The sequence below is a fragment of the Arachis ipaensis genome, chromosome B8, assembly GCF_059453495.1.
Source record: "Arachis ipaensis isolate K30076 ecotype BB chromosome B8, ASM5945349v1, whole genome shotgun sequence".
Taxonomy (NCBI): domain Eukaryota; kingdom Viridiplantae; phylum Streptophyta; class Magnoliopsida; order Fabales; family Fabaceae; genus Arachis; species Arachis ipaensis.
This window is the reverse complement of record NC_142443.1, coordinates 44,977,034-44,993,630: the sequence shown is the minus strand read 5'-3', so window position 1 is coordinate 44,993,630 and position 16,597 is coordinate 44,977,034. Positions and strand designations below refer to the sequence as shown.

Below are 16,597 nucleotides of genomic sequence, written 5' to 3'. Positions count from 1 at the left end.
GCAAACGCAACATCAAAAACAAAAGAATGAAGAAGATCCATGATATATACCCTGCAAACGTGTCACACTCTTTCTCTTTGAGGTTTCCGAGGTTTGTGAGCTCAGAGCAATGGCAGAGATTGTGCCTGCTGATCCTATTGATGATCACATTGGCATTCGTAGTAATTACGAGCATGGAGAGACGTCATCAGCTGCATCCACATCAACCGCCACCGCGGAACCGTTCTTTCAACCCCTGGCCATTACCAATGGAGGAAGTGGTGAGTATGTTCCGGGCCCCTTTGACAGCGAGAGGTTGCCGTCGGTTTTCGCCTCCGAGATTCAGAGGTTTCTTCGTGTTGCTAACATCATTGGAAAGGAAGAGCCTCGCGTTGCTTATCTTTGTGAGTCTTTTATTTTTTTTTTTACTTTTCAGCTTGAGTTTATATGAGAGCCAGAATAGTAAATTCTCGTGACTTCTTGTTTTAATTTTTGCCATTCGTACCAGATTTGATGACTCAATAAATTTGCTTATCTTACTCCTGTATAAATATTAAATAAGTCTACTTAGCTTCTTTCGCTACAATATTGTTACATGAACGTTCTTGTACGAGAAGCCATGCGCAATATGCGATATGTGAACAATAACAGTAACTCAGTAAGCTATGTCAAAATTAAAATACTATATATATACTAAAAATTAGTTATTTTATATTTACCATTTACGTAAAAATATATATGTAATTTAACTCATCAATATGTATTTTAATATATATTTTACATTAATAACTAATTTTAATATACATCTAATATAATTAACATCAGATACCTTTATATTAAACTAAAAGTATTTTTTGTTCTCAAATATTACACTTTAATTTTTTTTCTTCTTGATGTTGATGAAGGATTACCAGACAAAAGGACATTATTGCAGATATGGTGTAAGGATTTTTTTTTTCTAACTAAACCTCTTGGGTCATGAGTAATGCTAAATTATCTTAATTAATTTAATATTTATATCTTATAAAAAATTTAATATTTATAATTTAATATATATAATATCTATAATTATATATTTATTATATCTAAAATTATTGGATTTATTTTAATAATTATTAAAAAAATACAAAATACAAAAACAAATGCATTAAAAAAGAACAGAAAAAGCAAGTTATGACTCATTTTGGTTACAAAACTATGTTCCCCGAACATTTTCGCTGGTTCATATTATGAGAAACTTGGCTAATTCAATTTGAATTGACTAAGGCTTCAAAGAGTCGGGGGGAGGACTCTCTTTTTTTTGGTTCCTTCGTTCATGAGCTTCGATACTTATCAAAATTCCAATTTGGCCATATTATGGAAGCAATAATTAGAAATTCTTAAGAGCTAAGAAAAAAGTGCCTGCAGTCTATTATTTTTCACTCATCAATTGCATAAAAAAAATGTGTGGTTAAAGTAGAGAATAAAGCGTAAGGTTATAAAGCGGAGATGTTGAAGAGTCTATGGTACACAACAACACTCTTTTTTCATGTTTTTAAGTGGTTATAGTTTACAATGAAAGGAGTAGTGTTCAAAATTGCATATTAAGTGCTTGAAATAAAGAAAGGGCAAGTAAAATTGCATGAGTTATATGCAAACTAGGGAAATAGGTTTTAGTAGGTTCCAATTTTGAGATGTTAGTAACTTTTAAGTTTCTAATCCTTCCCCTTACTCTCAATCTTTAGGTTTGGCTTTTTACTTGTTGAAACAAATTACTATGGTGTATATGGATTTATAGAACGAGTGATTAGCCAACTAATGATAATTACAAATATTTAAATATGTCAGCAATTGGATTCTTTGCTAATTAATATCACATGCTTTTCACATTGTAGAAGTTATTTTGATTTTCAGGTCGCTTTCATGCTTTTGAAATTTCGCACAACTTGGACAAAAGCTCCAGTGGAAGAGGCGTTAGACAATTCAAAACTGCACTTCTTCAACGACTTGAGCAGGTGAAAACAAGAATGTGGAAGCTTTTGTTGTTCAATTATCTATTTGTGATTTAAATTAAACAGCTGAAAGTGTGACTTAAATAAACATGAGAATCATATATTTAATTTCCTTTTGAAAAAATCCTACTTTAGAAAAATAACACTGTTTATTAGTCTGTTCAGTTTTGCATGTTCAGAAACAGCAACTGGATTAACACAGCAATTGTTGCTTAATACATTGGTTCGCTTCAGATTTGAATGCTGATAATTTGCTTTGTTATTGTGAATTGTGGCATGCAGGATGAGCATGTGACAATAAGAAAAAGGAAGGAAAAGAGTGACACTCGTGAGCTTAAGCGTGTTTACCATGCCTATAGGGATTATTTTATGAGACATGACAAAGCATTTGATCTGGAACAAAGGTATACTTATATTTAGGCATGTTAATTCACCACCTTTTCATTTTTACATGAATTTAAAGAAACTTTAATGGCCTAACTAGACCAACTCTTGTATGTTCTATGTTAACAGTCACAGGGAAAAATTGATTAATGCACGAAACATTGCTTCTGTTCTTTTTGAGGTGTTAAAAACAGTTTCGAATGCAGCTGGTCCTCGGGTGATCCTTTTTATTCCTTCCTTTTCCATATATAAATATTCAACTTCTATTTTTGTAACAACTTTTTCATAAAAATTAAAAATAAGAAAATTATCAATTTACCAAAGATTTCTTATAAATCTTCTGATTATATCCAAAATAGGCATTTACCGATGGAAATGCAATCCCCAAGAAATCTGAATTCAATATTTTACCCCTTGATCAAGGAGGCATTCAACATGCAATTATGCAGCAGAGTGAGGTCTGATACATCTATAAAGATTTCATATTTTTTCCTGTTATTGATTTTGTGTCTCAAGTCATATAAGACTCAATTCAATTTTTACGATAGACTGTACTAATACATTGATACAGATTAAGGCTGCAATCGCAGTTATGCGCAATGTTCGAGGTTTACCCCCTGCACAAGATTTCAAGAAAAATGGAGGCTTTGTAGATTTGTTTGATTTTCTTCAGCATTGTTTTGGATTCCAGGTCAGCTATCCTAGTTAAATTGGAATCAAACATTCAGTTTAGTTATTTTGTACAACTATAGACTAAAGTCTGGTAATATTTTATCGAAAACAAACTCTGGTAATATTAATTTTCTAGAAATGATGAAAGTAATAATTTGTCTAACTTCAGGAAGGCAATGTAGCCAACCAAAGGGAGCATCTGATTCTTCTCCTAGCCAACATGCATACTCGGCAAACACACAACCAGACATCGGTTTTAAAGGTGCATTTGCCATTGAATTTGAATATGCATCCTTTGCCTTTACTTAATCACATTTGAAAATGTAAAATATGTAATTTTGTTTTTTTTTTTTTTGTTATGAAAGTTAGGAGAAGGAACTGTTGATGAATTGATGAAGAAGTTTTTCAAGAATTATACAAACTGGTGCAAGTTTTTGGGAAGAAAAAACAATATCCTGTATGACTTATCCAACTCTCTTACATCAGTTTATTCAATATCTTTTCCATTTTTCTGATACTGCTTTGTTTAATACATTGAAACTATAATGCACCTAGTTTTAAAAATCTTTTTGTACTATGACAGTGTGTTTAACTTGTATTGCAGGTTACCTTTCGTTAAACAAGAAGCACAGCAATATAAAATTCTATACATAGGGCTTTATCTTCTCATATGGGGAGAAGCAGCCAATCTACGTTTCATGCCGGAGTGTCTCTGCTACATCTTTCACAATGTATATTGAACCTGATTAAATTCAGTTTCCTTTCTCCAAGTAAAAGAAGAAATATTAAACTTCTTGTGTTTTCCTGTTAGAACTTCTTCTAGTTACATCACAGCTCTCCTAAAGTTAGTAAATAATAGTTTTTTAATTTTTTTTTTTTTTTGAAGATGGCATATGAATTGCATGGGATTCTAACTGGTGCTATTAGCTTAACAACATGGGAAAAGGTCATGCCCGCTTATGGAGGAGAACCTGAGTCTTTCCTTAACAATGTTGTCACCCCCATATACAAAGTTATTAGTGAGGTACTATCTAATGTGATTTTTTTTTCCTCTTATTTTAAGGGTTTTCTTCTTCAAATATAACTAATTTTATTTTAAAACCAAAGGAAGTAGAGAAAAGCAAAGGCGGTACAGCAGAGCATTCGGTTTGGAGAAACTATGATGATTTGAATGAGTACTTCTGGTAAGCTATTTTCCATTTGTTTTCATGTGGCTTTCTTTTCATGTTTTCATGTTCTCATTGCACTGTTCTATATATGCAGGTCTCCTGATTGTTTTGGAATTGGTTGGCCAATGCGTCTGGACCATGATTTTTTCGTCGTTGGACCGGAAAGTAAATCCACTGCCAACAATGCTATTGTTCTATCACCTGATAAATCGAAAGAAAAGAAAGATGAGGAAGCAGAGGTACTACTGAATTTATTACTTTATTTTGTGAGCTTTGTACTAAGAAGTTGTATTTGTGATGTAAGAAACATATTAATAAAGCTAAATAAATTTCAAATTAAGTTTTTACTTATTTTATTCATCAATTTAACTCAGCCTGCTTATTAGATGACATCTCAAGATGATTTTCCTCTTCTGGTTTATGATGAAGTTAAATTTGCTTCATAAACTGTTTTGCATGATACTATCTAGAGGCAACTAACTGCTAGGTTTAGTCTTGAACCTTTATGGTAGAAATCTATAAATTTCCTCTTGATGAAAGTCATCGTTGTTTTTGACATGTGTATAGCGGTCATTTCTCTATGGAAACATGCATGGATTCTCTATGGTTATTGATTGATTTAATATGTAACAGTCACATTTGACATATTCGTGAAAGAAAGTGTTATTTTTATTATGTGTTTCAGTTGTCAGTAGGAAATGATGGATTAGTTCTACTACCTGCAAATGATTACCATCTTGTTGCCCATTTTTTTTTCTTTTGCTTGTTCAGGATGCAACAGAGGAACCCCCAGCAGAGGAAATCCATGAACCGCAATGGCCAGGAAAGACGAATTTTGTAGAAATTCGTTCATTTTGGCAAATTTTTAGAAGCTTTGATAGAATGTGGAGTTTCTTAATTCTATCCCTTCAGGTTTGCTCCAGTATAATTTCGATGATTTAAAAATATCTGCTTCTTGTAATGGATAGTCTAAAATTCAGTTATGTACTTGTTGCAGACCATCATAATCATTGCTTGCCATGACTTGGGATCCCCCCTTCAGTTATTTGATGCCATAGTATTTGAAGACATAATCAGCATCTTCATTACTTCTGCATTTCTTAAACTTATTCAAGGTATGTTGCTTATTGATGTTAGTTTAGTTGGATGTACCAAAAGAAGTTAATTTAGTTGGCTAATAACCAATGTTAGAGTTTCTCAAATTGGATTGCCTCTGGTATCCTGACACGTGGTTTTGACCAAAAATAACCAATGTTACAGTGACTTAATTTTAAGTTGACAAATTTTCAAGGAATATAGCTACGAGCTGATTTAGCTAGACATTATGACAGTATGCCCCTTCCCCATCCTCTCTTATATAGTCATAATAGAATAATTTTTCCTTTTCAACAGCAATTTTAGACATCACCTTTACATGGAAAGCCAGATATACAATGGAATATTCTCAAAAAGTGAAACTCTTGATGAAGCTGATCTTTGCTCTTATATGGACTATTGTTCTTCCTGTTTGCTATGCTAATTCAAGAAGAAAATATACTTGTTATTCTACTAAGTATGGAAGCTTGGTTGAGGAATGGTGCTTTACATCCTATATGGTTGCGGCAGCCATATACTTAACAAGTAATGCAGTTAATGTTGTGTTATATCTCGTCCCTGCCTTCTCCAAGTATATGGAGGTCTCTAATCACAAGATATGCAAAGTTTTATCTTGGTGGACTCAGGTATCAAGATTAGACTATTGCTTTAACTTGTTGATTACTTGAACATGTGCTATTATTGTTCTATGCCAATTCCAAGGCATAATCTTAGTGATATAACTATGCTTTCTGTTTTATCCTGTGGGATTGGATCTGTTTGATGTTTTTCATTTTCCATAAATGTTTGAGACATTGATTTATATTTACATGTAATATTCATTGATGGTTTTAAATGTTTGAATCTGAGTGTCACATTTATTTATCATACAGCCTAGAGTCTACGTCGGGCGGGGGATGCAAGAAGACCAAGTTTCGGTTCTGAAGTATATCCTATATCCTTGATAGCTTCTTATTGATTCCAATTAATTAATCTTTTAATTACATCCATCACAATCTTTATAAATATTATGATTTCTTCCCATGTAGGTATACATTGTTTTGGATACTGGTGCTATGTAGCAAATTTATATTCAGCTACAGTTTTGAGGTAAACAATACAAAACGTTTATCATTATGTTGATTGGGTTTCATTAATTAGACAACTAACTTCAATAACCAATGTAATATTAATATGTGCAGATAAAGCCACTCATAGCACCAACTAGACAAATTATGAAAATTGGTGTTAGAAAGTATGACTGGCATGAACTTTTTCCAAGAGGTACGAAATTTCTTTGTCACATCTTAAAGGATTGCAATTTGCAGATAAGTTACTAACAATATTTTCTTGTGCCGCAGTCAAAAGTAATGCCGGTGCAATTGTTGCCGTCTGGACCCCTGTAGTAATTGTGAGTCTAATTGGAACAGAACTCTTATGTGATTAGGTGTAATTATATTTTATCTCAACACTCAGGTTCTATAAAACTCAAAATAGAAATTCTTTACTAAATGAAGTATGAATATTTGTTTGCAAATTGGCATATCTTTCTCCATGTGTTCTTTAATTAAAAAAAAGAAAGATACTGATATATGTTCATTCTGTTCTATGTTTACTACAGGTATATTTTATGGACATTCAAATTTGGTATTCTGTATTCTGTACAATATTTGGTGGACTTTATGGCATTCTAAATCACCTTGGTGAAGTAAGAAGCTATATTTTCTATTTGTTTCTTTCGTTCTTTTCCAACAGAAATGAAATGATTATCTTACCTCTCTTACTGAAAATAGATAAGGACACTGGGAATGCTGAGAAGTAGATTTGATTCCTTGCCTTCTGCATTTAATGTCTGTCTGATTCCACCATCCTCTAAACGCGGTAAAAAGAAAAGAAAAGGCTTCCTTAGCAACATATTTCAAAAGGTGGTTTAAATTAGTAATAGTGAGATAATACTTTTCTAATAAATATATGTGTTCTCATGTGCTGATCACTAATTGGTGTCACAGATGCCTGATGAAAAAGGTGCCATTGCCAAATTTGTCGTAGTATGGAATCAAATAATAAATCATCTTCGGCTTGAAGACTTGATCAGTAACAGGTGAAGTCAATGCTGTAACCTTCATGGATGGAAATCTTTTTCTTTTTTCTGTTCTTTTCAACACCTGACCTTAATTATTTCAACAGAGAGATGGATTTGATGTTGATGCCAATGTCTTCAGAATTATTTTCACGTAAGGTTCGTTGGCCTGTTTTCCTGTTAGCAAATAAGGTAATGCTCCTAACTTAAATGTTATGATACTGATGCAGCAAATATCAACTTTACATCATTTTTCACTGAAAATTTTTCTTGCAACATATACTAGTTTTCTACAGCTTTGACCATTGCTAAAGATTTTGAGGGAAAGGACGAGATTCTTGCTAAAAAAATTACAAAAGACAAGTACATGTTTTATGCTGTACGAGAGTGCTACGAGTCATTGAAGTATGTTCTTGAGATTCTTGTTGTGGGAAATCTGGAGAAAAGGTAAAATATGGACTATCTTTTTGAGACAAGCTCCCAACTTCAAGCACTGTTATATGCAATCTTATCTTAGCACTTTGTGGATTTCCTTGTTTTTCTCTACATCTAAGTTCTAACAAAAAAAATGATATGATTGTTGATGCAGTTGTTATTTATGTTTATTTAGGATTATATGTGATATACTTGGTGAAATTGAAAAAAGTATCCAAGAATCATGTCTTCTCAAGAAATTCAACTTGAAAGTTCTACCAGCTCTGCAAGCTAAGGTCATTGAGCTAGCGGAACTTCTGGTAATTGATTTCTTGACCTAATCATGCCAAGAAATTTATGTTAATGAATGCACATGATCAATAACTAAGTTCTAATAACTTCTGTATGGAATTTGATAAGATGGACGGAGATAAAGACCATCAGTACAAAGTTGTGAAAGCTTTACAAGATATGTTTGAACTGATAACAAATGATATGATGGTTGACTCAAGGTAATGTTGCTTAAGAATTTGTTGATCTTTACAACATTGTTGTGCCTGTGCTTTAGTTTCTAATTTACTTTCTAAATTTGTTCAGAATATTGGATATGATACACATTCCACAAATAAATGAGGGCGAGTATGTGTATCTAACCAGAGATATTGACCAACTATTTGAGGGAGTGAATAGTGATATTGAAACACTATTATTTGCCAATGAGAATTCTATCCATTTTCCCTTGCCAGAAAATGACCCTGTGATTGAAAAGGTGATATTTTATTACCTATATCATCAAGGATAGTTACAATGTTCATAAATGAGTGCAGCCACGTACTGAAATAGCATCTTATTATATGTGGACTCTGCTCTTGTTACACTGATAGAACCCTGATGTTCATGGCAGATCAAGCGCTTTCATTTGTTACTTACGGTGAAGGATACAGCAATGGACATGCCTGCTAACATAGATGCTCGTAGGCGCATATCATTCTTTGCTACTTCTTTATTTACAGATATGCCTGATGCTCCAAAAGTGCGAAATACGCTACCATTCAGGTAAGTTAATATAACACTTGAATTCAGTGTTCCATTTGTTTTAAGATAATTCACCTTTAAGTTGAAGTAACCAACGATGTAGTTCATCACAAAGCTATGTCTGATATATGTCACGGTTGGTAATGGTAGTGTTATTACTCCATATTATGTTGAGGACGTCAACTTTTCCCTAAAGGAGCTTGGTTCAGATAAAGAGGAGGACTCCATCATCTTTTACTTGCAAAAGATATTTCCAGGTAGCTATATGAATAAGAATAAGCATCTTAGACATTCTCTCTGAACTTATCTCATACTTTGCCACAACAATTTCAATAGATGAGTGGAAAAACTTTATGCAACGTATGGATTGTGAAAATCAGAAGAATTTAGAAGATGATCTTAGACAGTGGGCTTCCTTCAGGGGCCAGACACTATGCAGAACAGGTTCAGTTTTTTATTCTAAAAAATGCATGTCAATACAAAATTTTAAGGCATTCTATGTTCATTTCAATCTTGTTTACTACAGTTAGAGGGATGATGTACTACAGAGAAGCCTTAAAGCTACAAGCATTTCTTGACATGGCTGAAGATGAAGGTCTGTAATTAAGTATAAGTATCATTCATTATCTATTGGTACTTGGCTATGGTGCAATAAAAAGTAGCAAATAATGTTCAAGCAAACGAATTTCATCATGCAACTGATTTCGTGAATGCAGATATTCTGGAGGGTTATGAGACTACTGAAAAAAGTAACCGTGCACTATTTGCTCATCTTGAAGCACTTGCAGACATGAAATACACGTATGTTGTTTCCTGTCAGTCATTTGCATCACAAAAGGCTAAAAATGATCCACATTATAGAGACATAATTGACTTGATGATACGGTAAGGCTTTACTAGGGAATAGAAAATTTTCTTATACCTTGAAATGGAACAAGTATAAAATAACTTTTGCAAGTGTGTTACCTGTAGATATCCGTCTCTCCGTGTCGCGTATGTTGAGGAAAAGGAGGAAATAATACAACGGAAACCTCACAAAGTGTACTCATCTAAACTGGTTAAAGTGGTCAATGGTTTTGAACAGGTATTTCTATTGCAACACGAGAAGACTTGTCCAAATGAATCTATTAATTTCTTCAAGAAGCTCTTGCTTTTCTTTTGTAGACAATATATCAGATAAAGCTTCCAGGTCCACCAGATATTGGGGAAGGAAAGCCTGAAAATCAGAATAGTTCAATAGTATTTACTCGTGGCGAAGCCCTCCAGACAATTGATATGAACCAAGTGGGCTTATTTTTCTTCTTTTTTTTTTTTCTTTTAGTAAATTAAATTCTTATATTCACGTTTATTCACCTCTATTATGTTCTTACGAGTATCTAATTTTACAGGATAATTACTTGGAAGAAGCTCTAAAAATGAGAAACCTTCTCCAAGAATTTCTTAAGTGCCAAGGGCGGCGTCCTCCTACCATACTTGGTTTAAGGGAACATATTTTCACAGGAAGGTCAGCCCTACCATAAATTAAAATGACTTGATTGTGATGACAAACTGGAAACCAGCAAGATTATTTCTTCAATACATGAATATGGTTTTAAGCTGTTCAAGAAAGTATCATATACCATATCTTGATTCCTATCATGGAAACTGTAAATGAAATATGTCAAGATGATAAAAAACATTTCCTCAAGACAATACTACCTCCGTTTCTTCGATTGTTTCCCTGTTCTATTTTAAATTCACATTAACTATTTCTTTTCTTGCTTGTCCCCATTACTCACTGTTTTCTTTCCTCACTTTCAATGACTTTTATAACTTCAGTGTGTCTTCTCTGGCATGGTTCATGTCGTATCAAGAAACCAGCTTTGTCACTATTGGTCAAAGGCTTCTTGCCAATCCTCTCAGGTAACCATGCAAAACTTCACTATGGACATGTTCGGAAATAATAAATAGAGTAAAAGACAAATAGGTCCTTGACCTTTTAAATTGTGGACATTTTCATCCCTCAAGATTGAAAAATACATTTCGATCCCCACGTTTTAAAATAGCCGACAATTATATCCCTCCGTCCATTTTGGGCCAAAAACGGCAACGGAGCCAGCTGACATGGAGGGGTAGAGAATGACGTGTACGTTACATTTGCTGAAGTAGATTGAGACGAATTTTTAGTGGACAAATTCGTCCCTTAAGTGCAAAACGACGCCGTAAGCATGAGTGAGCCCTATTTAATCAAAATGCAAGGTGGAAGCCATGCCCGCTGCTTGTGCGATCGTCCATAACGAGTGAGGGGGGTTCTTCATGCACAAGACCTTGAAACACTTTGGGAGGTGTGGCTCATGCTAAGCCCCTCAGTCGCCATAGTCTCTGTCGTCGCTACGCCATCTCAATCGCCGCTCGCTTTTCCTCTCTATCTCTCTCTGTGCCTCTCTGGTTCGCTTCTTTCTTCCTCTTAACTTGTCGTAGGTGTTTTCTTTTTGGTTATGGTTTCTCTTGATCTTATCGTAGTGTTCACGGGGATGATAAATTGATGCGTTTTGTCAATGTATTTTTTCTTTACATGACTGCGTTTAACATGCTTGATGAAATGCCCCAATAACAAGTAGGTTCTTTCTGTCGTGTGTTTTGGTCCTTTACTACTAAATTGCACCATTAGTTGAAAGATGTATTTACTTATTCTCTCTCGCTTGTTCATGGTGATTATTGTGTGATTTTCTATTCTTGATTTTTTTTTTATACTTTCTTCTATTGCTTATGTAATGTAACTTTTATGATTCTTAGTTGCTTGATTTTGTTTTGATAAAATGATTTTGTGCTCTATTTTTAATTTGAACTCTTAAATATAAATTTGAAATGAATACATGGATCCATTCTTATGTGTTTTAGTATTTATGAATGTTCAACTTGGTTGTTCTTAGAAATTCTGAGTTTGTACCTTGAATTTGTTCCTTCATCCTTTAGAGTTGAGTGGCATGATCTGTTCTGTTTTCCTCTTGGATGGTCAAAGGCGCTTTTTGCAATGATTCAACCCACTTATTCAGTTCTTGGTGGCTTGCATTGATTATTGTATAGACTTTTCTTTTGTTATGTGAGTGGGTGAATTAATAAGAGTAATATTTTATTATGAGGTTGAAGAAAGAGGATTCAGAATTGGGATTAGATCCTAAATTGTATGTTCACATTTAACTTGTGAATAATTATTTCTGTGCTAATTTCAGCAATAAGGGAAGAATAATTGTTTTGCACTTAAGGGACGAATTTGTCTACTAAAAATTCGTTCCAATCCACTTCAGCAAGTGTAACGGACACGTCATTCTCTACCCCTTCATGTCAGTTGGCTCCGTTGCCGTTTTTGGCCCAAAACGGACGGAGGGGTATAATTGTCCGCCGTTTTAAAACGTGAGGGATCGAAATGTATTTTCCAATCTTGAGGGACGAAAATGTCCGCGTTTTAAAAGGTCATGGACCTATTTGTCTTTTACTCTAATAAATACTTTCTTTTTTTAACCATTTACTGGTAAAGAAAGCAAATGTGATCAATTGAGTTTTCCAAGTTTATTTGCAAAGCCTAATGTAATGCTAAAGTGGCATTTTTCATATGCTTGACTTTTACCTATTGCATAAACAAGCAGTGACATTTTTCATTCAAGTATATTATCTTCATTACCTATTCCTCTAGTGCTATCTTTCCAAACTCCAACAAATGCTTACCATTTTTTATGTATGCTTCCGTTCAGGGTGCGGTTTCACTATGGACATCCAGATGTATTTGACAGGGTCTTTCACATCACCAGAGGAGGTGTAAGCAAAGCATCCAAAACAATTAACTTGAGTGAGGATGTTTTTGCTGGTAGGAATTGATGACTTTGACATCAAACTCTGACCATATATTCTTTATGATACAAGAGAAAAAGTGCTCATGTTTTTATTCATGCAGGATTTAATTCTATTCTAAGAAGAGGATGTATTTCCTACCATGAATACTTGCAAGTTGGCAAAGGTCGTGATGTAGGCCTAAACCAGATCTCAAAATTTGAAGCCAAGGTGGCAAATGGAAATAGTGAGCAAACTATAAGCCGCGACATATTTCGCCTTGGCCGTCAATTCGATTTCTTCCGAATGCTATCTTTTTATTTCACCACCATTGGATTTTACTTCAGCAGCTTGGTAATATAATTGAACCATCACAGTGTTCTCTTTTTCTCTCTTTTAGTTGCAGCATTCTGTTATTTAATGGACGTATACAGTTGATCAATTTGTCAAAGCATATTAGAAAATTTGTATCTATTATCAAATAGGGCTGAAAAGCAAAAACTTTTTACAATAGTCAACCCAATGCAAAAGCTTATGATCATAATAGTTTTCCTTGAATGATACATGTGTACATACATTACTGGTACTATCAGATTTGACTGATACAACTTGTAATTGGACTGCTTCACAGATGTCTGTGATAGGAATATATGTATTTCTCTACGGGCAGCTATATCTGGTGCTTAGTGGGTTGGAAAGAGCACTTATAATTGAGGCCAGAATCAAGAATGTACAGTCCTTGGAAACAGCTCTTGCCTCACAATCATTCATACAGCTTGGCCTTCTCACAGGCTTGCCGATGGTGATGGAAATTGGCCTCGAGAAAGGATTCCTTACAGCCGTCAAAGATTTTGTCCTCATGCAACTGCAACTGGCTGCTGTTTTCTTCACATTCTCCCTTGGAACAAAAACACATTACTATGGCCGGACGATCCTGCACGGTGGCGCAAAGTATAGGCCGACCGGACGCAAAGTTGTTGTCTTCCATGCAAGCTTCACTGAGAATTATAGACTATATTCAAGAAGCCATTTTGTGAAGGGGTTTGAACTGATGCTGCTGTTGATTGTTTATAACATGTTCAGGAGATCATACCAGAGCAACGTGGCATACGTGCTGATAACATACGCCATTTGGTTCATGTCGCTAACCTGGTTGTGTGCACCTTTTCTTTTCAATCCTGCTGGATTCAGTTGGACCAAGACAGTAGATGATTGGAAAGAGTGGAACAAATGGATCAGGCAACAGGGTGGTATAGGAATTCAGCAGGATAAGAGCTGGCATTCTTGGTGGGATGATGAGCAAGCGCATCTTCGTCGATCTGGTCTCTTTTCAAGATTGGCAGAGATATTGCTTTCGCTTCGATTCTTCATCTATCAGTACGGTCTGGTCTATCACCTGGACATCTCCCAGCACAGCAAGAACTTTCTTGTTTATGTCCTTTCTTGGATTGTGATTGTTGCAGTTTTCCTCTTGGTGAAGGTAATTTCTTTCTTACTAAGCACGTAGACTTTGTTGAGTTGTTGTGTCGTGTCAGATACATTTAACACGAATTTGGATCTTCTAAATTTTGAATTTTCACTTTAGATAAAAAAAGTATAATCTCTCACCTTTGAATAATTTCTCTCTCATATTTTCTCTTGGTCCCACCTATGAAATAAATGGTGAGATATTACACTTTACCCTTTAAAGTGAAATTCAAAATTTAGAGGATTCAAATCTATTTAATACTGGTCCGGCACACTATTGTTCAATACTTCAAGGGTTCTAATAAAAATATATAAAGAGGTTTTGGACACACTAATACCATTACATGTAGTGCTCAACTTTATTCTTAGCCTATATTCTTAAAATGAGTTTTAAGATAATATATATTTTTATTTATTAATACCAAAAACTATCTTAAATGTTTTATATAATTAAAAAGGCCTTAAAAATTAGTTTGTACTTAAATATCAATAAAATATTAAAATATTATTACAATTTATCTGAAACATAATTTATATTATATATATGTCCATATCTCAAAAAAATTGAAATTAGTGTTTCCCATATCCGGCGTCATGTCATCCCCCCTATCTATGTTAGTATCCATGCTTCGTAGCTTTCATAGAATTTATTCAACAATAGTACAGAACCAGATTTGGAAAAGATAGTAGAGTCTTAATTTCTTATATCAGGTGGTGGTTTAATTAGTCTATGGAGGTGCAAGCATCAGTAACCAGAATAAATCACTAAAAAGACTTTAGATTTAATTTTGATGGTTTGTGAACTATGTAGTAGCTATTCAAGCTTATAAGCGAAATAATGTTTCTTCTATATAGTAGTGGCTAGTGTGCCATTGCTTGTTATTAACTCCATAATTTGATTTTAAACATCCATGCAGGCCGTGAACATAGGAAGGCAACTATTTAGTGCTAATTATCAGCTTGGATTTAGAATTTTCAAGGCATTCCTGTTTGTGGCAGTTATTGCCATCATCATCATTCTTTCGGTTATATGTGAACTTTCATTGATGGACATTTTTGTATGCTGTCTGGCATTCATGCCAACTGCATGGGGCTTGATACAGGTAACTTTTTGTTTGAGCAAAATTTTGATTGTTTGCACTTGGATACATTTTCTTCCATAGATTAAAAACTTTGAAAACTTGATAAAATAGACGCTTTCTTCCATAATAAAAGCTGGTAAAAGCCCTTTTCCCCATAATTTAAGCTGTTTTTGTTTTGGTGAGAGGGGAAGACAGAAGAAAGAAGCTTAAACTAAAACTTGGACATTCATTTCATTAAAGCTTTTTGTAACTTCAAATTTCATATATTATTTAGTGATTTACCATATAAAAATCAGTTTTATTATTTCTACAATCTAAACTAACAATTCTTCTGAGAACTTATTACCTCATGTGAGCCATGCCATTAGTAGTTGGAAGAGTTGTTTGGGAGAGTTGTAAAAGTAGCATTAGTACATAAAAACTTGGAAGATCTCAAAAATAAAATAAAATAAAATAAAATAAAATAAAATAAAATAAATTTAAAATCACTTTTCATGATTAACTATAAAAAAGAGCAATTATACATATAAGTACTTACTATTAAAATAAGTTTAATTTTTTCGGCTTTTCCAAATACATCATTAATCTAAGTGATATGACACTTCTTTCTATTACAGATTGCACAAGCTGCGAGGCCAAAGATAGAGCACACTGGGGTGTGGCATTTCACCCGTGCACTTGCTAGAGAATTTGATTATGGAATGGGGATTGTTCTATTTGGACCTATTGCCATTCTTGCTTGGCTACCAATCATCAAAGCCTTCCATGCTCGTATCCTCTTCAATGAGGCATTCAAAAGGCACTTGCAAATACAACCAATTCTTGCTGTGAAAAAGAAGAAGCATAGACCTTGATCCTCATTCTTGATTCTTTGTACTTGATTTTTGTACAGACAAGTCATATCATAAGATTCTATAGGATATATATAGGAATTAGATATCGGTTATTATAGTATGTACAGCTGCATATTCATGTGATACAATTAGACAAATTAAATTCATAAATGTAGAAAGAGTTGTTTGATTCTCATCTTGTAATAGACTGGACAGGTTTCATGTAGGTAGAGTTAGAATACAGAATTAAGAATTTTATTGACAGGTATACAATGGGATATGAATGTACGAAGCAGCATTGAGTAGGCCTCCAACTGACTCCATTGTCATTTCTAATAACATCAAAAAAATAATCTATTACCTCTTTTATGAAATTATTTTACCATAGAACGTTTTTTCTTTTTAGTTGATTTTGTAATTGAAAGTCAGGTTTTTGGTAAAATTCCATTTCTTTTTGGAAAATGATTTTTAGTAAAGAATGAGGTAATGTGCCACAACATGGACACACAAATATTGTTTCAGATGTAAGATTCTGATTAACTCTCTTGGTCGTGAAACTTGAATTTGTAAGATTGGAATATAAGGTAAGTCTTGACAGATCTCCTTATTT

The 16,597-nt window shown here is 33.9% G+C and overlaps 1 protein-coding gene across 2 annotated transcripts; it reads left to right on the top strand.

Annotated features, from left to right (window-relative positions):
- GSL04 (glucan synthase-like 4) lies at positions 1-16,361 on the top strand. 2 transcript variants are annotated; one of them, XM_088496734.1, is made up of 41 exons: positions 1-383; positions 1,873-1,973; positions 2,253-2,374; positions 2,484-2,571; positions 2,714-2,812; positions 2,926-3,045; positions 3,196-3,288; positions 3,392-3,483; positions 3,631-3,757; positions 3,913-4,050; positions 4,134-4,210; positions 4,290-4,434; positions 4,967-5,107; positions 5,193-5,310; positions 5,588-5,916; positions 6,163-6,215; positions 6,319-6,379; positions 6,472-6,553; positions 6,631-6,680; positions 6,891-6,977; positions 7,063-7,194; positions 7,279-7,370; positions 7,457-7,541; positions 7,636-7,796; positions 7,960-8,083; positions 8,184-8,275; positions 8,361-8,532; positions 8,668-8,819; positions 8,949-9,055; positions 9,135-9,242; positions 9,325-9,393; positions 9,515-9,683; positions 9,771-9,882; positions 9,963-10,082; positions 10,187-10,302; positions 10,617-10,700; positions 12,530-12,642; positions 12,730-12,959; positions 13,237-14,085; positions 14,990-15,175; positions 15,772-16,361. In XM_088496734.1, exons 1-41 carry the CDS (start codon positions 110-112, stop codon positions 16,006-16,008), a joined length of 5,907 nt encoding a protein of 1,968 aa, XP_088352860.1. In that variant the 5' UTR covers positions 1-109; the 3' UTR covers positions 16,009-16,361. The 2 variants fall into 2 exon arrangements, with proteins under 2 accessions (XP_088352860.1, XP_088352861.1); XM_088496735.1 differs by having other exon boundaries at positions 80-383; positions 3,396-3,483.
- Positions 16,362-16,597: the final 236 nt, after the last annotated feature.

What these genes read in the sequence shown, in the direction of transcription:
- GSL04 (XM_088496734.1), top strand. Translation starts at nt 110, where the DNA reads ATGGCAGAGATTGTGCCTGCTGATCCTATTGATGATCACATTGGCATT. An exon ending in CGAATGCAGCTGGTCCTCGG is followed by an intron (nt 2,572 to 2,713) that starts GTGATCCTTTTT and finishes TATCCAAAATAG; the next exon opens with GCATTTACCGATGGAAATGC. An exon ending in TTAGCAACATATTTCAAAAG is followed by an intron (nt 7,195 to 7,278) that starts GTGGTTTAAATT and finishes TTGGTGTCACAG; the next exon opens with ATGCCTGATGAAAAAGGTGC.